General features: G+C 37.5%; 1 protein-coding gene across 1 annotated transcript in view; it reads left to right on the top strand.

Moving 5' to 3' along the window:
* ANO2 (anoctamin 2) overlaps nucleotides 1-23,287 on the top strand; it is a 154,925-nt gene that overhangs the window by 26,687 nt on the left and 104,951 nt on the right. The window contains exons 4-9 of the mRNA XM_030459281.1: nucleotides 14,417-14,515; nucleotides 15,778-15,929; nucleotides 17,148-17,202; nucleotides 18,627-18,675; nucleotides 20,720-20,775; nucleotides 21,014-21,055. Of these exons, the coding sequence (XP_030315141.1) occupies nucleotides 14,417-14,515; nucleotides 15,778-15,929; nucleotides 17,148-17,202; nucleotides 18,627-18,675; nucleotides 20,720-20,775; nucleotides 21,014-21,055 (453 nt within the window). The remainder of the gene's footprint in view (nucleotides 1-14,416; nucleotides 14,516-15,777; nucleotides 15,930-17,147; nucleotides 17,203-18,626; nucleotides 18,676-20,719; nucleotides 20,776-21,013; nucleotides 21,056-23,287) is intronic.

The following is a 23,287-nucleotide window of genomic DNA, read 5'->3' as shown; positions in this document are numbered from 1 at the left end:
AACAAATATTTAGCAAATGGTCTCTGTTGAAATGAAATTTAAGAAAGCTCAAAAATCATAATAACCTACCAGTATTAAGAGGTCATTCTGTGTATGTGTGAATGCTCCAGTTGAAGCCTGTTTCAGCCAAAACATCTGTTATCTGTGATTGATGTGTGTAAAATTTTTTTTACAAAAGCCCCACTCATATTTTTAATAGTGAATGATAAACTTATATTTTTAATGTTTTAATGTCATGTGCAAAAGTTACATAATCAGATCAGGATCTTTGTGGTTAGTGCTATTTATACTACTGCTGGGGCATATGACAGATGAGGATCCAGTGTGTTCTGAACAAACACAGAAGAAAAAGATGGATCCTGTATTATCAAGACTGCCATTTGAGTATCAGGAAATAGAACAGAGTGGCTGAGATAAATTGAAATGGGACTGCAAAGAATCAGTAAAATGTGCTGTCCTCTCAAACTTGTACAAATGAGATCCCAATCTGACCAAAGAAATTTATGGTTGAAGATATTACAATGCATTTAAATTATTCTTGACCACAAATGCAGTATTTGTGCAGTATAAATGCCAGAAAGGATATGTGGTAATGGAAAGCAAAGACACAATTTTGTCTATTTTTTATTTCAAAAGCCAAAATATGCAGTTAATTTATGATCATGCCTTAGACTGCTCATATCTTATTGGTTGCCAATTATTGCTTAAATCTGCTAACTTTTGTTGCTTATTTATTTTTGCTCCCAGTTTTGCAGAATGAGTCTGTCATCCCAGAATATTCTCCTTAGTGCATGCCAAGAATAAAACACCTCTTGTGGTCACGTTTTTAAACAGATAGATTTGATGATGCCCCCTAAAAATGGATCAAAGTTGTGCTTGACACAGCTATGTTTACTGAAGAATGCCACCAAAAAAAAAAAAAAAAAAAAAAGTGAAAAAAGAAAAAGGCAAAACAACTCCCCCCCGGTGATATAAGTCCTGATAAATCCTTTCTGATAAGCAGAGTTAATGATATCACTTCATGTGTGATCACCTCTGAGCTGTTCATATATCCACTTATCCAGTGACACCAGATATGAGGACAGTGAATGATGTAGCAGTTTCTTTACTGTGGCTGTGTCCTAAAGTTCCTTCTCAAGCAAGCAGTCACTAAAGCCCTCAGAAGCCCATGCTACTGAAGCATTCCAAAGTCAGCAAAATAGGAGTTCTTGCCACAGGAATGACTTCCTGAATATTCACTTGTGAAAGCTCCTCAAGTGCCTGCTTAAGAAACAAGCTTAACTGTTTGATACTGATGGGGCTTTAAAAATGATGCCAAGACCCTGTGGGCCTTAACGCCAGTATAGCAAGTTTTTTTGGGTTTTTTTTCCCCCTTTGATTTCAGAAAGCTTAGTACTCATGCCCAGCTATCATAGAATCACATGATAATGACAATGTTAAGTCACAACCTAGCAGAGTGTTACGTAACCTTTCTTTTGTAAACTTTTAATATTTATTAGAAAATAGATACCTGAAATCATAGAAATGTTTGGGATGGAAGGGATCTTTTAAAAAACATGTAGTGCTAACCCCCCAGCATGGGCAGGGGCACCTCCCACCAGACCAGGTTGCTCAAGGCCCCATCCAACCTGGCGTCAAACACTTCCAGGGAGGGGACATCCACACCTTCCCTGCGCAACCTGTTCCAGTGTTTCACTACTCTCACATGAAAGAATTTCTCCCTGCTATCTAGCTCAATCTACCCTCTTCCAGTCTGAAACCATTTCCCCTCATCCTATTACTATATCCCCTTTTAAAAAGTCCCTCTTCAGCTTTCCTGAAGTCTCCTTTCAGGTACTGGAATGCTGCAGTAAGGTGTCCCTGGAGCCTTCTCTTCTCTTGGTTGAACAATCTGAACTCTCTCAGTCTGTCCTCACAGGAGAGGTGCTCCAGCCCTCTGATGATCTTCATGACCCTCCTTAAGACTTGCTCTGATAGCTCCATGTCCTCCTTATGTTGGGAGCTTTAGAACTGGACACAATACTCCAGGTGGGGTCTCACAAGAAGATAATGGGGGGGGGAAATCACCTCCATCAACCCTCTGGCCACACTTCTCTTGATGCAGCCCAGGATATGGTTGGCTCTCCAAGTTGCAAGTGCACATCGCCAGCTCACATTGAGCTTTTCATCAACCAACACCCCAAAGCCTTCTCCTCAGGACTGCTCTCAGTAATAATACTACTTTTTAATACTATTCAGTAGGGCAGAAATACAGGAAAAATATGGCAGAAATGTGCTGAAGGAGAGGTACAGCTAATGTAATGTCATGTAATATATAGAGATATTTTAAAATGTCTGTCTCAGAGTACCTCTGTCTCAACAGAGGTATTGTGTGATATTCTTTGTACTGATATAAAACAAGCAAAAAGATTTATGAAAATGAAAAAATGAGGGGTACTTTTAATTAGGCATAAAATGGATTTTAAGATGTGGATAGAGATGCTTTGGCTATCAGCATACAAAACCATACTTATTACAAAAATCTGGTAGTGATTTCCTGTATCAATTTGTGTGATACCACCAGGTTTGGAATAGCGAATCTTAGATTCTTTGCTAATTCATTTCCCTCAAGACAAAAATCTTTAGCACTATATCAGGTTAATACTCATAATCTGCATTCTACCTGCTACATATCTTTTTCATAGTTAAAAATTAATGGCTTTTCTGAAGTGGCTTCTTCAGTTTTCTGCATATATTTTCCTATCTCAATGTCAACCCCCCAAAAAATCTTGCTAAAATATGTGTTTGTTGAATGTTGTTGCACATTTTCATAGTATAAAACATTTGCTGACACCTTATTCTTAGATTTGTAATAGAAATTGAAACTCACATTACAGTTACAATGATTTGGCAACCAATTATTTTCAATTTTTTTTAACCTGAAAGATGGATGGTCAGATAAGCAATATCTGGCTGCTTTTTGCGTTTATTTTTGGTTTTGTTTTTCTTTTTTTTCTCTGCAGAGTGACTCCAAATTTGTGATAATGGAGATGAGAGCTAAATCTGGCTAATATAGGTTATGGCATGTGCAAAGCAGTACTGGTAGTACTGGAAGTCCCTGGAAGTGTTCATGGCCAGACTGGATGGGGCTTTGAGCAACCTGATCTAGTGGGAAGTGTCCCTGCCCATGGCAGGCAGGTTAGAAGTAGATGTTCTTCAAGGTCCCTTCCAACCCAAATCATTCTATGATTCTATGCCTCAGAGCTCCAAAAATTGTGTAATACTGCACTTTCCATCCATGAATGAGGTATTTCTTGGACACTGATTCCCAGCCTGTTTGCCAGGCTTCTCCTGTTAGGCTCAGCTGCAGTGTTTCAAGGAATCATTTTTCTTTGCTTGATGATTTGCTCAGATTGAAGGGCTGCTGCTGCTGTTGCTGCCTTCTAATCTTCTGCAGAGCTCACAAGAATCCAACACAGTTTATCAGCTTGGCCTCCACATTTCATCTGAAACATGCTTGTGCCTTGCTGGCTGGGAACTGCTTCTTCTTGCATACAGGGAACTCGTCCCAGATCCAGTTACACCCTTGAGTAAGGGTGACTGGAAATGCAGCCTGATTCCTTGCATTATGTGTGTTTAGTAGAAGAAAAGACATTTCTACCTGAATTTAGTGGTCTTGCTGAAGAAGATGTGTCAGTGTATCCTTCTGCAATCTATCTTTGCTCTTCCCTGCTCCTGGCTCCACAACCAAAAATGAATAGCAGCAGGGCTGTAAATACAATCTTACAATAATCAAAAAATCTATCACCAGCTAGTTGCCATCAGGTACTGTAGCCTGGACATAAGATGAGCTCCCTTAAAGAACGTTTGGTTTAATGAAGTTTAAATTATAACATAGTCATTGTACAGAGGATTATTTTTTATACTCAGTGTTGTAATTTTTCAGTACCAAAAAGTAGGAAAGGGACATATACTGATACCTCATTTTCCAGTACCCAGTTTACCATCTGAAGCTAAATCCCATATTTGCTAATCCCATGTGATAGACAATAGCTTGCTAGACTTTGTAGCATTCAAATCAGTTTTTGAGAACTGATGTGTTTTGACTCACCCAATCTGAGATCCTTTGGTTCAAAAGAGAAATTACTTTCTGAAGCAGGCATGGAGTATGCTGTATTTCATAGAATCATAGAATCATAGAATTAGCCGGGTTGGAAGGGACCTCAGAGATCATCTAGTCCAACCCTTGACCCACCGGAGCAGTTGCTAGACCATGGCACTGAGTGCCACATCCAGTCTTTTTTTAAATGTTTCCAGGGACGGAGAATCTACCACCTCACCGGGCAGTCCATTCCATAGCCTAATCACCCTCTCCGTGAAGAAATTCTTTCTAATATCTAACCTAAACCTCCCCTGGCACAACTTAAGACTGTGTCCTCTTGTCTTGTTGAAGGTCGTCTGTGAAAAGAGTCCAGTTCCCACCTCGCTACAGCCTCCTTTCAGGTAGTTGTAGACAGCAATGAGGTCTCCCCTGAGCCTCCTCTTCTTCAGGCTGAACAGCCCCAGCTCTCTCAGCCTCTCCTCATAGGGCCTGTGCTCGAGTCCCTTCACCAGCCTGGTTGCCCTCCTTTGGACCTGTTCCAGGACCTCTACATCCTTCTTAAACTGAGGGGCCCAGAACTGGACACAGTACTCGAGGTGTGGCCTAACCAGTGCTGAGTACAGGGGCAGAATCACCTCCCTGGACCTGCTGGTGACGCTGTTTTTGATACAGGCCAGGATGCCATTGGCCTTCTTGGCCACCTGGGCACACTGCTGGCTCATGTTCAGTTTCTTGTCGATGCAGACTCCCAGGTCCCTTTCTGCCTGGCTGCTCTCCAGCCACTCTGTCCCCAGCCTGGAGCTCCCCATGGGGTTGTTGTGGCCAAAGTGCAGGACCCGGCACTTGGCCTTGTTGAACCTCATCCCGTTGGAATCGGCCCAGCTCTCTAATCTGTCCAGGTCCCTCTGCAGAGCCCTCCTGCCTTCAAGTTGGTCCACACTTCCTCCCAGCTTGGTGTCATCTGCGAATTTGCTGATGATGGACTCAATCCCTTCATCTAAGTCGTCAATAAAGATATTAAACAGAACTGGGCCCAACACTGATCCCTGGGGGACACCACTAGTGACCGGCCGCCAACTGGATGCAGCCCCGTTCACCACCACTCTCTGGGCCCGGCCCTCCAGCCAGTTCCTAACCCAGCACTCTTATTATTTCTTATTATTTCTTATTATTTCTTATTATTTCTTATTATTTCTTATTATTTCTTATTAATTTCACTCTTATTCCTGCTTGTTCCTGATGACAAGAACAGAAAAATTGCCCTTGTATTGTGCAAGAAGTGTTTTTTTTTCTCAAGTAACCAGAGTATTGGGACACATAACAAATCAGCATCATTAGCTTTCCTTTGGTTGATTAGTGAAGACGAAAGTATTTCTGGCCCTTACGTCTCAACATTAAAAGAAATTTAAATTATTTTCCTTGTGTTAAGTTTTTTCTGGATTTGTTCTCCCTTCAATCAGTGTTTGCAGATTCCAAGTTTACTTTGACATTTCCCCCTTGCTGAAGAACCTTGATGAGTTCAGACTCAAGCATGTTAGATTTTGAGGTCAGAAATTTTATTCATGCCCATCTAAATAGCTCTGTTAACTTGCAGCTATGCCAAATTACATCATTTGACAGCCTAGCCCGATAGGCTCATTAAAACATTAGTAGGAAAGCAAATGTATCATAGTCTGTATTGCTTATTACAAGCTAATCACCAGATTCTAGTGTAACCTGAAAGTAGAGGTACTGTTCAGTGGTGAGATTATGAACCGATGATAGATCTTGAGTCCCCTTCATTTTCTAGACTTGAGGCACTGCAGAGTGTGCTATGGTATGGAATCCAGACATGGATTCCTACACCACTGATTCCTACACCACCTACACCTACTGAGATACCCTCATCAGTCAGATTTTGCTCTGCCACCAGAGATCTTTTAATCATCCCCTTTTTTAACTGGCATGCAGGTGACCCTGATGACAATAATGACTTACAACAGCCTATAGTCTCTCTGAAGGTGAGGCAGGTAGATGGATTACTGTGTATTATTTTGGCTATGCAGTTAGTTGAAGAAGAGCTGTAAGTAGGAAGCTGGAGGTCAGATACTGGGGAGAAAGAAAGGGCTAAAGCCTCTCCTATTTGATTTGGCATAACAGACATAAAATGATCCTATTGTTTGATATGGTCCATCAATTTAGTTCTATATATCCAACAGTTGCAATAGTAAAATGTTAATAAAGGAATAAGAGCAGTACAAACTTTTATGACACTTTTCCTGTAATGTTCTGATGACAGCTACTTTCAGTTCAGGTAATGCTGTCCCTTGATGCTGTTTGTGTATGTAACAACTTTCTATGGATCTCTTTTCCAAAGTCTGCTGTAGTTATTCTTGAAATGTCACAGAGTTTTTGAACCCACCAAGTCTTTTGTTAAGACAGAGGTATTACCTGTTGCATTAATATCTATGTCCTTTTGTTTATTTTCAGGATAGCTTCCAATAACTTAGTGGGGCTTTCTCTGAGACCTTTTAATTCTTGCCCTGAAAGAGACAGTAGGCAGTCCATCCACAGGCCCTCTTTTTATCATGTGTGAATATGCAGACTTCTGCAGTGTCTTCAGGCTGCTCTTTTCCAGAATGAAGAGTCTCAGTCTACTCAGTGACTCCTATACAGCTGTCACAGCAAGGCTTTTATAGTGGTTGTTGTCCTTCTCTGAACCCATTTCTGGTCTAATATATCTCTTTGGAGGTGGGGAAAAAAGGACTGCATATTGAGCTCAAAATGTGTATACAGCATCGATTGCTATGTTTAAATGTATTTTTTCTCTCAGTCTCTATTAATTTCCTAATGGAACATAATCTTTGCTTTATTTCTGGGCTCTTACAAAATATTGAATTTAAATTAACTTCATGTTGCAATTCCAAAATGTCATTAGTGACTGGTCTAGGCCAGTTCAGAGCCCAGAATGTTATATATGAAATTGGTTTCAACTCAGGGATATTGCTTTATATTTATTTATTGAAATACCTTTGCACCTGTTATTTTAAAAAATTATTTATTCACCCCAGGACCTGTTGCCTTATCCAAAATGTGTCACATGTTGTTACTCTGTGTCTGCCAGTGCTTCTTTATCTTATCTCCTTGTTTATGCTGAAGCTGTAGCTGTCCAGGGAAGTTTTGAATTCACTGCCATCAAGCAAGCAACCAGTACAATTATTATCTTCATCTTCATCCCAAATCAATCCAGCTTCTGCAGCTGCAACCAACCTTCTGCTTATTGCTACTGATCATTGGTGAGAAACCTCTAAGGGAGACACCGTTCTGGAAAGGCTTGTAGCATATGATGAAAAGAAAATACATAATCGACAAAATCTGTTTGTACCCTATATTAACACATTTTAATTAATATAAACCCTCAAAAGGTTGCCTAAGAATGAATTGAAATTAAAAATCTTTCAAGATAAAATTAAATCATCCCCTTATATGAAGCAATATTTTATGGTGCCATTCCTCTGGTTTTTAGGTTGGTATCCTAACCATTTTATTTTTTTTTCCTTGAGACTGAGTCTGGGAGAGTGAGAGTTCTGTCTCTTTTTCATTAATCCCTCCCTACTGGTAACATGTCTCTTATCTGGTCTAAAGATTGACTTCCATGATCTTGCTGCTTTATCTGGAAAACTGTTTACAGTGTGCAACTCTGCAAATTAATGTGCTTCATTCCCTCAAGAGGAATTACGTTTTGCCCTTTTTAATGTTAACTCTTTGGCCTCAAGAAGTTTGTTGATTTTATTATATTGATAATCAAGTTTCATATGATGTATTTTACAGAATATTGGCTTATTTTCTGCCTAATTTGGCACTGAATGTAGCCAGACCAGCTGATTACGTGCTTTTCCACTGAGATTGCCAAAATACAGGAGGTGGTGGGGTAGACACACTCCTCCCTTCCTCTTTGAGGAAGTCTGATCTGGGTGGATTTTTTTTCAGCTTTGCATTTTATTATTATTTATGGTATTCTTCAGTCTCAGAAAATGTACTGCCATTGTGATATGCTTTTGCAGCAAGAAGTTTGTGTCATTGACATAAGAGAAATTCAACGATTATGGTATTCTAAACAAATAGAGGAGATTTTGGTTTACTTTTGAAAGAAAAAAATTCTATGCTGTATTAATTAGTGTCCACAGATAAATATTTGGAAAGTAACCAGGAAAATGCACAGGTTTTAAAGTTCAAAATGTGCATTCAAATAGGACTGAAAATGAATGACAATTCTGACATATTTGCCACTGACCTCCATATCAGCTCTGCATTGACTGCTGCAGTAGTGTGGAAGTTTGTGCCTTTTTTTTGTATTTGGCAGATTTAACAATCTATTCTACATTTGTGCTTGAATTTCTAACAGCTCATTTTCATTCTGTTGAGTGCCAAGAAATATTTCCATCTTCTTGAGGGGAAGTACACCTGTGTGTTTAGGTTTCCTGTATCATCTGTTCAGAGACCCTTTCTGCCTTTAGATGAGGGGAAAACGTTTGGTTGAAAAGGTAGCAATGCCATGAAGAAACACTGCAAAGGATATGCAAAGCCAACTGGTTCATCCCACAGTGCTTTATCTAAGGAATTAAGGTCATACAGTTTTTTTTAAAGTGTTTAGGCCAGACCTTTCATTCCAAGGTGTTCTGTTCTTTTCTTACACACCATAGGGTATCCTTTAACTGCTTATGTTCAGAGGTGGGAGTAAGAGAGTAAAATAAAGGGGACGGTGACACCATGACTCTTGGTAGAAATGAAGAAAGAAATATCCCTCCTGTCTGTAGCCAGGCACTCTTAATTTTTATCATATTATTTGATCAGCTTTCAATCCGTAGCATTTTTATCTTCACAGATATCTTTTGATAGAGGGAAGTTCCATTACCTTGATTTAATCAGAGACAGAAAGAATTAAATTACTTGTCTGCAATCGTATAGATAACATGAGTAGGGAATTGCTCTAGACTGACATCCCCATGTCAAGACATTCTGGGCTTTCATGTCTCACCTGGAGGAATGCATTGCCCTTTCACTTTTATAATGTAACTGACATACTCTTTGATATGAATGCTTTGTGATAAACTAATTTTGTATCCTGGATACAAAATAATAAGATCAGCAAAATGCCAATCCTTATCCAATACATTTGGCACAGAGCATCAATGCTTTTGGTCACTGCCTGAATCTGGCAATTCTGAGTAATTTCATCATGTGTTACCTGTGCAGAGGGCTGAGAGATCAGTATTTGGCTCACCTTTTGTCAAATGTGACTGGAGTTCTGTGACAGTAACAAAAAATTGTATTTCAATTACACTGTCACATCACATTTTTATTTGCCTCAATTTCCAGGGATGGTATCAGGAGAGTAGCCATTGGTGTTGAACAATTGCATTTGCAGACGTGACTGATCCATTTGGTGATGGAATAAATGGGAAGATGATTACTTTTACTGATCTACTTGGACCTGTCTTTTTTTCCCCTCTATACAGACTTTGTCATTGTTGCTTTCTTTGTCTGGCTGATATTACTAATATCAGCAAAAGATGTCTGATTGTGCTAACTGAAGCCATTAGAAGCTTAGTGTCTGTATGTGTCTGGTATTTTCCTATTTCATTATCACAGAAGGGTAAAATGTTTAAAGCCTGGATAGTTTGACTTTTTAAGAAAGATTACATGCTTCAGGTTTTATAATTTATGCAGTTCCATTTCCTATGTATATATTTTTTTAATTATGGCAAATATCAGCAGTTCCTTGGACTCCCTTAGACAGCTGTTGATCACTTTTGTTCAGCTTCTTTCTATCTTTCAGTGTTTCTTCTTTCTATTGACACACAGCAGAAATCTATTTCTTTGGTTAAGGATTTTAAAATAATCTGCTTCCTTTGAAGTATAAGTTACGTATAATTATATTCCTTTAATGAGTGGTGAGTGATTTCATAATGAGGAAATAATGAAAAAGACTTACTAAATTGTAGCATTCAGCATTGAATTTTGTATTTGCACAGTTGCTAGGAGCAATATGTTAACCACAAAAAAGTCTGAGGTTCTACTAGAGTATAATCACTGGATTTTGCCCTTTTTGTTTACTTGACTCTGAATGACAAATATGCCTTCAGCATCACGTACTTTAGCTCATACTAGAGCTGTCTAAATAAATTACTGAGAACACTTCACCTTGAGGTGACACGGCTGATGCATGACAAATGAGATCTCTGTATGAGGTAAGGTGAGAGTCCAATTGGCCTGACAAATTGATGGCACTATGAGAAACCTTTGCCCTGGACATGCAGTACTCCACCTTTTACATGCTATGCCCCATCTCTTGTGGAGCAATGGGGCTTCTCTACAAACTTCTGTTGCAATAGAGAATGCTTCATGGTGCATCTCCTTGGTCTGTGGCCTGTCCCTGAAAGAGCTGGGATTAAGAAACTGTGAGGTGGAAGATTTATAAAGGCATAATATTTGTGTTACACTTGTTCAGAAATATTCCTTGTTAGAGCTAGAAAACTGTAACTGTCAGAGGGTGAGGAATACAGATATTCCACTAGCTTTAGAATGACAACTTTCTCACTTGATATCTGACCCTTGTAGACACCACAGTTCAATGGTAGGTCTAAACTTTTGGGCAGAGAGATATTTTCTACACAGTCTAGCTAATATGCTTGTCTGGCCATGTTTCAGAACATTCAGCTTTTATTTAAAAAGAATAATAACTTTTTTGGTTTTCACCGTTCAAATTATAATTGATAGGAGTACATTCATTTTTCAATCTAGGTTAGAGCCTTCTTAGTTGTTAAATATTTCTTTCTACTATGGCCTTGATGATGATAACTTTGCAATAAATCTTAGACTTGCAGTTACTGCAGGAGCTAAAGTATTTACTGCTAAGACATGAAAGATAAAAAAAGTCTCCTTGGAGATATTTGAATTTTATTCAGTCCATACATTTCGACTGCAAGACAGAAAAAATTGCAATATAGACTGCTGTTAAAGACCTGCTTTAAGCTATTAGGAATATATGATAGACTGCAAGAAATGCTTAATATATTTTTCTTCATGTGCTGATTGAAAAGCAAACTGGACCTTCCAGATTTTCTTCCATTTGACCTTAATGCTGTTTTCTGATTGAAATATGAAGGCCCATTTCAACCTTACAGAACAGAAAAGAACTCAACATATATTTATATCTGTAATAATTCAGAACAAACTTATAGAAAACCTTCCACTCCTGAAGCTTATTGAAAGAATTTTTTTAATATGGAATATATATTTGATGAAAAAAGCATCATGAGAGCAACAAATCTGTTTGTCATCTGCATAGCAATACTTAGTCATTTGAGTAATATAATCAGGGGATGCAATGATAGAGACATTGAACAATACAGAGCCAAGAATAAAGTCCTGTGGGACATCAGCTGTAAGTGAAAAAGGACTTGATTAAGGAGGGCTGTATTAAATAACAAGGGAATGGTCAGAGAAAAATAACATTAGCTAGCACAAAATGTGAGTTTTAATGATACATCTAGAGTACAATGAATAAGCAGTGGTTATTCTGAGTATTCAAAATAGGAGACAGACACCATTTAATTAAAGCAAACATTAAATTGCATTCATGATCACATATACCTTGATCATTTCAGATGATTAACCAAATGACACCATTTAGTGGATGTCTTCAGTAGAAAGTTAAAAATACACTCTGGCAATGAGAAAAGCAAATTCTAACTTTTGGTAATGTTTGTAATACAATAAGCACTCTGGGAATAAGTTAGTTGGATAGATCCTCTACAGTCATCATAACGATAATGGGAAAAAGGGCATGCAAACTGACAACTGGAACTACTGCAGATGAAGGCTTGAAAAATGGGGAAAGGAGCCTTGCCAGAAGAGTAGCTGGTATAAGTTTTTATTTTGGTGGCTCAATAAAAAACTAGGTAGATGGTTTATTCCTTGAGCTATTACCTAGATTTTTTAGCATTACAAAAATACAGGAAGATGTTGGAAACATGGTGATAGTAAAACCAAGGCAAACATTTTACATTCTATTGTTCTGTACTTTTTGATTACCATGCAACAGGAATCACCTGGTCCTATTTTCCCTACTTTATTTACTTGGAATTAATTTTTATTCAGATTATCTCAGTTTTGTGTAATGGAGTGATTTTTGAGGCCCTAATTCCTCAGTATCTGATATCACTTCCCAAACAGCTCAACTTTCTTACATATATATTTATTTTTAAATACGCAGAGCTCCTATTCTTCGTCTACTCTTTTCTCTCAAATTATCTGGCTGATTTTATTTGCAATCTGTGTAGTCACATGAACCTGAGCTGGAAACAACCAATTAGATCAGACTGTCCCTTCTCTTGCCAGGGCAGAATATAGTCCCCCAGACAGAGGACACATGCTTTATTTTAGCCAAAAGTTGAGAAGAAGCCTCCTGATCTTCACCCACTGAAACGTAAACTCTCATCTGTTATTAATATATCTTCATCAAATGATTACCCAAACATCTGCTCATGCCCAGTAAAATTTTACTTCCTTCTCTTAAAGCTGACTTCCCCAGAGGACTGATGAAAGAGACAATACACAGCTCATTCTGCTCTTTAAAATAACATTGGTTCACTGAAAAAATGTTAACTGAAAGTGATGTAATGATCTTTGCAGTTCGCGATGCAGCTATAAGAGAAATAAGAGCATAATGATTGCAATAGGAATAGCAGGATTTCCATCTAACTGGTTGTAAGTATTTATACATTTGAAAATAAAATTAGATAGTGGTTCTCAAATGCTGATACAAATGTGTTATGATACAGCTTTATTTGGAAATTGACATAAATTGTGTGAAAACAAACAAACAGACAGATAATACTGAGAGGCTTTTCTGAGTTAAATGTGCTATAACAGTCTTTTAGGTTTAGATATATATATTTAGACTGGTACTCCTGTTTTCTTGACTCTTTTTTTCTCAACAAGCTTTTATGAGAGAGAACTTTCCTGGAGTAAACTTTCAACAGAAGATGCTAAGTTTCCATGGATATGACCTGTGTTCCCAGCTTTGTAGTTATGCTGTTTGCTGATTACAGTGACATTAAGCTATGTCTGGTAACATTCTTTCTCCAGACATATGCAACCATTTGTACATCTAACAGGCAGCTACTCACAGGTGGGGCACCCAAGTTTTGCATTTCAGCCCAATATGTAACCCAGCTATGTTTCTCATCAAGCTGGACATCCTGCTTCAGTTTTCTTGCCTCATTTGTAAGTCTCAGGATATATGAGGGTGTGCAAATAGAAGTTCATGAAGGAAGAGGACTATCCTGATCCTTACACATTTATAGTGGGAAAACTTCTGCCCTGGCATCTAAGACCCAGCTTGCAGAAAGCTACATAAATATCATTAATATTAGCATTAACTAAGCCTTTAAAATCTCCCCCTTTCCAGTTCCATGACCTTCCCAAAATATGTCCTCATATCCTCTTTCTTATCTCCCAGTTTTTATTCCCTTCATTTACAAAGCAAGCATTCATCTGTATAACTTACTGATATAATTTATTTGCATGCATTGAAGAAAATTCTGGATTAACATGCCTAGACTTCATTTTCACACTTTTGTAGGGGTGCTGCTTTCTAGAGTGCCTTTGTGCAGCTCAGCTGTGCTACCAGGGCAGCACTCTCTAAATAGCCCAGATCACAGCAAACTGGCTGTGAAGAAGGCCTCTTGTAGTTTTTCTTCCTCTGCACAGCGTAACCAGTTACTTACATAAATGTCAGGCTCATGTTGCTCTTCAGAAGTTAAATTTAAATGCTGTGTTTAGGATTACTGCTCCAACTGCAGACATTTAGGGCAGTAAATGTTGAGTCTGATCAACTGTAAAGAACTACATAGCTGAAAAAAAGGTCCAGGAAACCGTAGGGCAGAACTGAAAACGTTGACTTAAAGAAAAGCCAACCCAAAGAAGAAATGTTTTAACTTTCTTGGTTCAGATGGGCACAAAACCCCATTGAGGAAGTCAGATTACTTACAAAATCTGAGTATGGAAGACATAGCTTAGAGGTTTCTGGTTTATGTGACTCCAAATGTGAGCTGTCTTCATGGTGAGCATACATTACCCTGTGAGAAGTAGACTGATGGATTTTACAGCACTAGGAGATTCAGCTTTTAAAGAAAAGGTCACTTTTAAGCCCAATTGTTGTGGATGTTCAGTATTCACTGTGACTGCTTACTGCTCTATGATATAGTTGGAGTGGACATCTCAAAACCTGATTACTATATTCTGTTCAATAATATTGAAATACATTGTTTTCACCATATTATGTTTCAGAACAAGAGCCAAGGATTGTGTTTTGTCCGTATACATGCACCTTGGCAAGTACTTAGTCGAGAAGCAGAACTCCTTAAAATAAAAATGCCAACTAAAAAGGTAAGAATCTTCCATCTTCTTTCAACAAGTTGCATGACTGGGGAAAGGTGACTTAGAATGTTACATGAACATTCTATGGGCTTCTATACATGAATGTATAAAAGACCATAGAATTATTGTAGTTCAAAGTCATATTCAGGGTTATTCTGTCACATTACTAATTATTTTGAGATGATTCAGAGTCAGATTTAAGCTGGGATTTTCAAAGACCACAGAGGCAGCTGGCTCACAGACTGCATTCAGAAGAATGATGGCAGAGGTGAGCTTGCATCATGTCCTAGGCCTAATAGAAGTGCCTAGGCAGATTGGAGTATAGAGAAATAATCAATAGCATGAAATTCAACAACAAAAAATGGATTCTGCACCTGGGATGGAGTAATAGTGGGCACAGGTCTAACTTGGGGGAGAGCAGCTGGAGAGCAGAAGACTCAATATAAGCTATCACTGTGCCCTGGCAGCCCAGAGGGCAAACTTCCTCCTGGGATGCTTGAAACAACATCACCAGCTGGAAAAAAGAGGTGATGATTCTGATGTATTTAGCACTGGGCCATCCTCAGCTTGAGCACTGTGTGCAGTTCTAGACCCCATCATTTTAAGAACAATATTTGGGTACCTGAATGCATCCAGAGGAGGGCTACAAAGCTGATGAAGGGGCTGGAAGGAATGTCCCATCAGGACATAAGCTCATGTTTGGTAGGTTTGTCTGTGTTTCAGGAAAGAAATAGATTCATATCTCTGGAAAGCTCTCTAACACTTCACATCAATCTGAATCAGGAAAAGTTGAGTCCCTGAACATAAAAGTTTCATATAGCATCCTTGCTTCTAGTGGCACATGTACACATGTTGTCAGTCCACACTGGGAATTATTACACAATTTATTGTTCCAGGGCAGAATGATTAGCAGCAGGTAAAGGCCCTACCTGCTTTGTCTGGTCCCTCTGTTCCCAGAGAGAAAGACAAAATAATTCCTCTCCCTTTCTGTCATCTTTCTGCAGCTCTTACTGAGATGTGAAGATGTTCCTTATATTAACAAATATACATATTTTTTCAGTTTTCTGCTTGTATCTTGTGAAGGATAAGAACTTTCTGGAAATGAAACCCTCATAGGTTCAGATGCCAGATATTACATGACAATAGGTGCTCAGAGAGTTATTTTAATTGCAGATTTAAACGTGTATAGCTAATTCTATTTTTAATTTCTTTTGAAGTTTAGTGGATTTTTGGAAGTGACATGCTAATGTATAATATTTTTATTTATTCAGGTGTATGAAATCACAGAAGAAGGGGGAATACTCAAAACATTGAATGACATATGGTGCAAATTGACTGAACCTCTGCAACCTGAGGTGCCACAACCAGAAAACACCAAAATGAAAAGCTTGTCTTACCCATTTTCCAGAGAGAAAATATATTTGTGAGTACTTTAAATTGTGATGAACAGTGAAGGAAACTATAGTTTATCATTTTAGTGTTGTCATTTTTTTCTACCAGTGTTTCAATCAAAATTCAGAAGTTCATTGAGTAGTTCTGGAAATCCTAAGGAAAAATCCAGGTTGTCAGACTATTCTTGAATAATATTTTCAAGTGATGAAAGCATGCCTGAATGAAACAATATTTATTGAAGTATAAGTAAACAGATCTAAAGTAAATGAACATGTCACTGAGTTCAGTTTCAGTGGATTAACAGAAATTTAAGTTACAGAGGTTTTCCTACAGTGTTCTACTTCCTTCTGCTAGATAAAACACTGGAAGCAGTGCAACAAATAAAATACCTGTTTTTAACTTGAACTGTAAAAAATCCTAGCACCAGATTTCTGATTGTTTTGTTTAAACTTCTACTTCTTTTTTTGAAAAAGGAAAGAACTACTAGAAATCCAATATTTTTCCTCTTTCTAGATTTACTGTAGTGATTAAAACTTGGATAATAATATGCATATAAAGAATTTTTGACACCTGCCCTTTCACTCAGAATAATGCTTCTGGGCCCAGTTAACATTAAACCCTCCTTTTTTTCCCTGATGGGTGTCTCGTTGTATTTATGTCCGATAAATAAAATGCAGTAATAAATACAATGACCCACCATATAATTTATTGTTCTCTTTGACAATTCCAATTAACAATAAATGTAAGTAAAATTGATGGAGAGGAATAACTGAGAAGGCTGATTTCACATATAATGATTTTAAAGTTTAAGGGAATGCATAATTCCAATGGAATGGTTATTCAAAAGTAAGTGAAATGTTCACTGTTTATTTGCCTGGAAAAGAGTAAAGAAAATCTGCATTAAACCTAATAACATAACCTAATAATGCTATAGTGTTGAGGGTATATTATAAGTAAAATATTGAAGGGTCATTTTGTGTTAACAATAGACAATCTCTCCTTACCTGAAAAGCATTTTAGGCTAGTTAATATTTTTTAATTTTTATGCCACCATCATTGCAGTGGAGACAGAGCTCTGAATGACTATGTCTTGAATAGCACAGCCTGTTATGCTGTACTCCTTAACTTATATTTCCCTTTTTCTTAACTATTGTGGCTTCTAAATGGATTATAAATTGTAATCTTATATGCTATCTTATTACTACTGTGTCTGAAAACATAACTGACTTTTTTTCTTTCAATGTTTTAGGTATAATATTAAAGATAAAGACACGTTTTTTGACAATGCTACTCGCAGCAGAATAGTAAGTAAATACAATAAAAGTTCAAAAAGTATCATTAACTTTTTGTGCTCAATGAGGTTTGTGCTAATAGTGAGTGCTGATTACTGCTTTGCTAAATTCATAATTTCTCTGTTGCTGCAAAACACTGCACACTCATCAATATGTCAGAATTCCCCTTCTAAGCTGCCCAGTGGTCCAGGAGTAGGAGATGCTTTGTAGGTGTTGTGGTTTAACTCCAGTTGGCAACTAAGCCCCTTGCAGCCCTTCATTCACTCTCTGCTGGTGGAATAGGGACATGAATCAGAACAGTAAAGTGAGAAAACTTGTGGGTTAAGATGACAGTTTAATAGGTAAAGCAAAAGCTGCATGCACAAGCAAAGCAAAATAAGGAATTCATTCACTGCTTCCCAACAGCAGGCATGTGTTCAGCCATCTCCAGGAATGCAGGGATCTAATGCATGTAATGGTTACTTGGGAAGACAAATGCCATAAATCTGAGCAGCCCCCCTTCCTTTTCCCCACAGTTTTATATGCTGACCATGATGTCATATGGTATGGAATATTCCCTTGGTCAGCTGGGGTCCTCTGTCCCAGCTGTGTCCCCTCCCAGCTTCTTGCATGCAGCCAGCCTACTTACTGTTGGGGTGGGAAGCAGAAAGGCCTTGACATTACTGCTCAGTAGTAATGGAAACATCCCTGTATTATCAATAAAAACCCAAAACACATCTCCATACTAACTACTATGGAGAAAATTAACTCTATCCCAGCCAAAACCAGCATAGCAGGGAAACACTGCTACTGACTCCTCTCCATTTTTGAAGCTGCTATTAAGCCCTGCTTTCTAATCTTTAACCAGATTTCATGTCATAAAGAGACCTCATCTACAATCATTTAGCTCAAGAAGTCTTTGGTGAGAAACCTTGTATAATGTTTCTTGAGAACCTGCTAGGTCTCCAGGTTAGTGAGGAAAGCTTTCTCTTTATACGTGCAATGAGAACTCCTCCCTAACATGCTATGGTCATCCATGGACACCTGGGCTTCACAGGTAGCTTACTACCATACAGTTCCTACTGATCACTTAATTCACATATTGATGTTATAGTTCCAAAAGTGAAAAGTAAATATTCTTTTACAAAGTCAGATTTTGTTATGATTTACTTTTAGTCTAAAATTCTCCACAAATCCTTTGGATTAATGAAGTTTTATAAAGATGTGAAACAGTAGGACTTAGCTTACAGATGTTGGGGAAGATAATCCAGTAGGAATGCCATAGCACTGTTCCACACCAGTAGCCTCAAGTCATGTATTTGTATGAGTGAAATGTATGACTTTACTGTATGTGCAAGTAAACTCTCCTGAAGCCTCTTATTTTAAAGTTTTGTTTTACTGTTACTCTATAAAAATGATGCTAAAAGGTGATTTGTGTGTTGTATTGCTTTCCACAGGTACATGAAATTTTGAAGCGCACATCAACTAAGTCCAGAAATAGCATGGGTAAGAAGAAGGGAAGATAATTATATATGTTGTTTTAAAATGAATTGTTTAGGTATCTCACGGAATATTTATTTTTTAACAGACCATGAAAATATGCTGTCACATTTCCACAAAAAATAGAGATTGGAAAAAAATGTTTTTTTTGAGAAATAAAATCAGACTTTCTGGTCCATGGTTTGGATGGGACATGGTAATGGGAGCTTGCTTTTCATTTCTACAGGTTCAGGATCTGGCATAAATTGCCAAATCTGGCATAAAACTTACATTTCATGAGTCGTTATACAATTGAATTTGATTATTATATGATCTGTTTTTGAAAATTCTGATGTCAGCTACAATATGCTGTATTATTTCTTCCAGGAGCAGATTTTGCTTGCTGTTTCAATAGAATAATGCATATTTCCAGGTTATTTTTATCACTGCAGCTTTAAAAATTATGTCCATGAACTTCATAGTGAAATATATGCCTTAGCTATGACTTTTATGAAGATCTTGTGTGATAGTTTTGGGTTAACCCTGAAGTATTTTGAGCTTTTGCTTTCCTGAGGTTCAGAACTTATACAAGTGTACTTATTTTCTTTTTTCTACTATTTTCTTTTATCCATTGTGATACTATGGCACATCTCCTGCTGGTGATGAAGTGATAGTACTTCTCCAGCATGTTTTCTAGAACTCCTTTTGTAAGTTTGACCACTTATGTGCTGATCACAAAGTTCTTTAAAAAAGAGTAAAGATGCTGTAGCAAATGATTCCTGCACTTTCTTATAGCATAAGTCTGAACCATTGTAAGGTGTTTCAGTGAAGATCCACTTTTCTAATAATTGCCAAGCTTCAAGAGAGACTTCCCAGATGCCTTCCTCCTCAGCCACAGTTAGGGACTGGAAGGGACCTTGAAAGATCAGTCCAACCCCCCTGCCAGAGCAGTGTCACCTAGGGCAGGTCACACAGGAACATGTCCAGGTGGGCTTTGAATGTTTCCAGGGAAGGAGACACCACAACCTCCTTGGGCAGCCTGTTCCAGTGCCCTGCCACCCTCACAGTGAAAAAGTTTTTCCTTATATTTATGTGGAACCTCCTATGCTCAAGTTTGTACCTGTTGCCCCTTGTCCTGTCATTGTACATAACTGAAAAGATCCTGGCTCCATCCTCCTGACACTCACCCTTTACGTATTTATAAACATTAATGAGATCACCCATCATTCTCCTCCCAGCTGAAGAGACTCAGCTCCCTCAGCCTTTCCTCATAAGGGAGATGTTCCATTCCCTTCATCATCTTGGTCACTCAGCACTGGACTCTCTCAAGCAGTTCCCTGTCCTTCTAGAACTGAGGGCCCCAGAACTGGACACAATATTCCAGATCTGGCCTCACCAGGGCAGAGTAGAGGGGGAGGAGAACCTCTCTTGACCTACTATCCACACACCTTCTAATGCACCCCAGGATGCCATTGGCCTTCTTGGCCAAAAGGCCACGTTGCTGCCTCATGCTCATCCTTTCATCCACCAGCATCTCCACTGCTTTCCAACAGCTCAGTCCCCAATCTATACTGGTACTTGGGGTTGTTGTTTCCCATATGCAATACTTTATACTTCCTTTTGTTGAAATTCATTAAATTTCTCCCTGCCCAACCCTCCAGCCTGTCTAGATCCCTCTGAATAGCAGCACAGCCTTCAGCACAGTCACATGCCTCTTTGCTGTCAGGATGAGAAAGTGGTCAGGACAGTTTTTGTACCACAGTAGTTCACTCAAGAAAAGTTACTAAATGAAAACAAGCCTTTCTGTGGACCCATGTTTTCTATACCCAGGTACTGCTTGGTTGGTATATACTCATCTTGACATGCTTTTGCATACTTTCAGTAATACAGCTCAGTCCTTTTTGTAACATACATATATACTAACTTTTAGGTTGGTATATGCTCATCTTGATATGGTTTTGAATATTTTCAATATTGGTTGCTTTTGTAATGTTATAAAATGAAGCCTGTAATAATCTTTTCTGTTTAACTGTGCTTGGCAGCTGACCATTTGAATTTTATTTTATTTTAGGTATTGGGACATTAATAGCAAACAATGTTTATGAGGCAGCATACCCTCTTCATGATGTAAGTATATGCTACTGAAAATCTAGCTCTCTGATGTTGTCACTCAGTAGTGCATATGTTTATATCGTGTGGCAGTGTAAATGTATTCCAAGTAAGCGTGTGATTCTAGTATGAAAACTCTTACATAAGTACATTTCATGTTGTGACCTAAAAGTAAAATCAATAATGTAGGGAAATCTTAAACTTTTACTGAATATTATGTTTTTACATCAGCTATTAAACTATTTTCTTTCTCTAGGGTGAATATGAAGGCCAAAATGGTGACATGAATGAAAGAAAGGTAAAATGCACAGCAGAATTTATTTCATATTACATCTAATGTTATAAATTGGAATTTGTGTCCTAAATGCTGGAATAAAGCATTAGCCAGTATTCGATCAAGTAAATGTTTTTACAAGTGGGTGTGTATTTTTCAATACTTATTTTCCTCTATTACTGCATATAGGTTTTTTCCACAATATTTTTATTGTCCTCTTATAAAGTATTTCAGTGAATTTAATTTATTATTTACATCTTGAAATACTTCAATTTTCCTCCACGTGTAGAGACAAGATTTTTCAACTTTCCAGGAAGCAAAAGTTGTTAAATAAATTATACGATTATTTTCTTTCCATAACCAGGTGGTACTATAGAACAATGGTTTCTAGAATAAAACATAGTTGTATTTTTCATTTTATTGTGAATTCAGATAAATTACATGCAGTTTCTCAAGATCTGCTTCCAATTATTTTGTAAATAAAAAGTTTTAGCTATCAAATTACTTTTGAAAACATAACACCCACCAACTGTCTGAACAAGAGAAATGGATGCATAATGGAAGACAATGTTAATTCAGACTTCTTAATACATATGCTTACTATTAGAAATAAGCAAAAACATTTAAATACTGTAATCCATTAATATCCATTCCATATTGTTCTCTAATGTTTGCTCTTTTTTTTCCCTTGACACATGAACCATAGGACAGGAAATGAATAGGGAAAATTGCAGGGAGAGAAAAGGGGGGGGAAAGAAGGAATTGAAAGAGAACTTCAGGGTGACTAAAATATTTACTATGCTAGAAATTAAATTTCATATATTCTGGGTGACTTTTAAATAATTTCATAAATGTTTTTAACTCTGTAGTATTACATGTTGGTATCTGCTATTTCTTGATGGATACAACGGTAAGAAAATACCATTTGACAAAACACAGTGTAATTCTCAAAACTATAATTGGCACAAATGCTGACTTATTTGAGTACTTGAAATGAAGACTGACTGTATGATAGGTCATACAAATGTTTGATTTCCCTTAGATAGCTTAATAAAAATTTGAAAACTTGATCTTTTAGGTTTTTTGTCAATAGTGTTAACATTCAGCCACTAGATGTCTTCATGTGCCGTATACAATTTAATTCGGTACATGAAACGTGGTAAGCAAAAGAGACAAAGTTGAAAACAAACTAAAAAGAAGCTTGTGTATTTATGTCTGTTAATTTGAACTTTCTCTTCATGAAAAGATTGTTTACTCTGCACTTGCAGAATTTTCTCTGAGTAAGTGATAGCAGTGATACAGTAATGGACTCTGAAAGTCAACCACATAGTTTACTGATTTATAAGGTTAGCAAAATTTTTTAGAGAAGAAAGGTTAATGGACATTAGTCAAGGGAGGAAAGCTGGATCCTACGGAAAAGAGTGAAAGAGGTCCTAAAAAGACTAGTTTCTGGAAAAATATTCACCCTACTTTTTGTATTTTGTGCTGTCTTCTTTTTATTCTGCCTATTAGGCTCAGTTATGAAGTGTTAAGTATTAAAAACATAAAAGGTTCTTCTCAGAAATATTTCATTGATTATTCACATATGTCTCTGCTGCACAGCCATTGAATCTGCTGTAGTATTCCTATGCATAACATCATCTGTTTTCTATCTGAATCTAATAGTTTCAGTGTTTAATTTCCTGAAAAGCCCTGATCAGGTTTAAAGGAAAGGGGAGGATTTTCTTTTTTTTTTTTTTAATTTTTTTATTCTTTTTTATTTTTTTATTTTGACTGTTTTAACTTATCTGCATCTTCCATTTCAATTGTCTGCTGTATAAGCCCAAAGAATGACCAACTGGCCCCTGCTGGGGTACTTATGCCAATGAGGCAGAACAAGTGGTTAAGGTTGATGTACCAGGATTTCCTTGAAGAAGATGCATTGTGAATCAATACTTTTGCCACATCATCTGAGAATTAGAAATCTACAATGAAACTTGCTCTTTTCCTAACACTGTTGATTGGAGTAAAGGAAATTCCCTGTTATAGTGTAATTTCTGCTCAAAAAAAAAAAAAATCTTTCTAAGACAGATATAGCACAGCAGGATGCTAATAATTTGCCATGAGTATAAACACTGACTTGATCTTTTTTAAGCTTCTATCCCACTGACAACTTGTAACCCTTCATTGCTAGCAATATGTTTGACATTGAGAACTACATCAGGGCTTAGTTACCTATCTGGCAAATAGACTGTTGTCATAGACTACAGCAACATT

This window comes from Calypte anna, chromosome 1 (assembly GCF_003957555.1).
Source record: "Calypte anna isolate BGI_N300 chromosome 1, bCalAnn1_v1.p, whole genome shotgun sequence".
Taxonomy (NCBI): domain Eukaryota; kingdom Metazoa; phylum Chordata; class Aves; order Apodiformes; family Trochilidae; genus Calypte; species Calypte anna.
The sequence above is the reverse complement of the archived record's forward strand: the minus strand, read 5'-3'. Positions and strand labels throughout refer to the sequence as shown.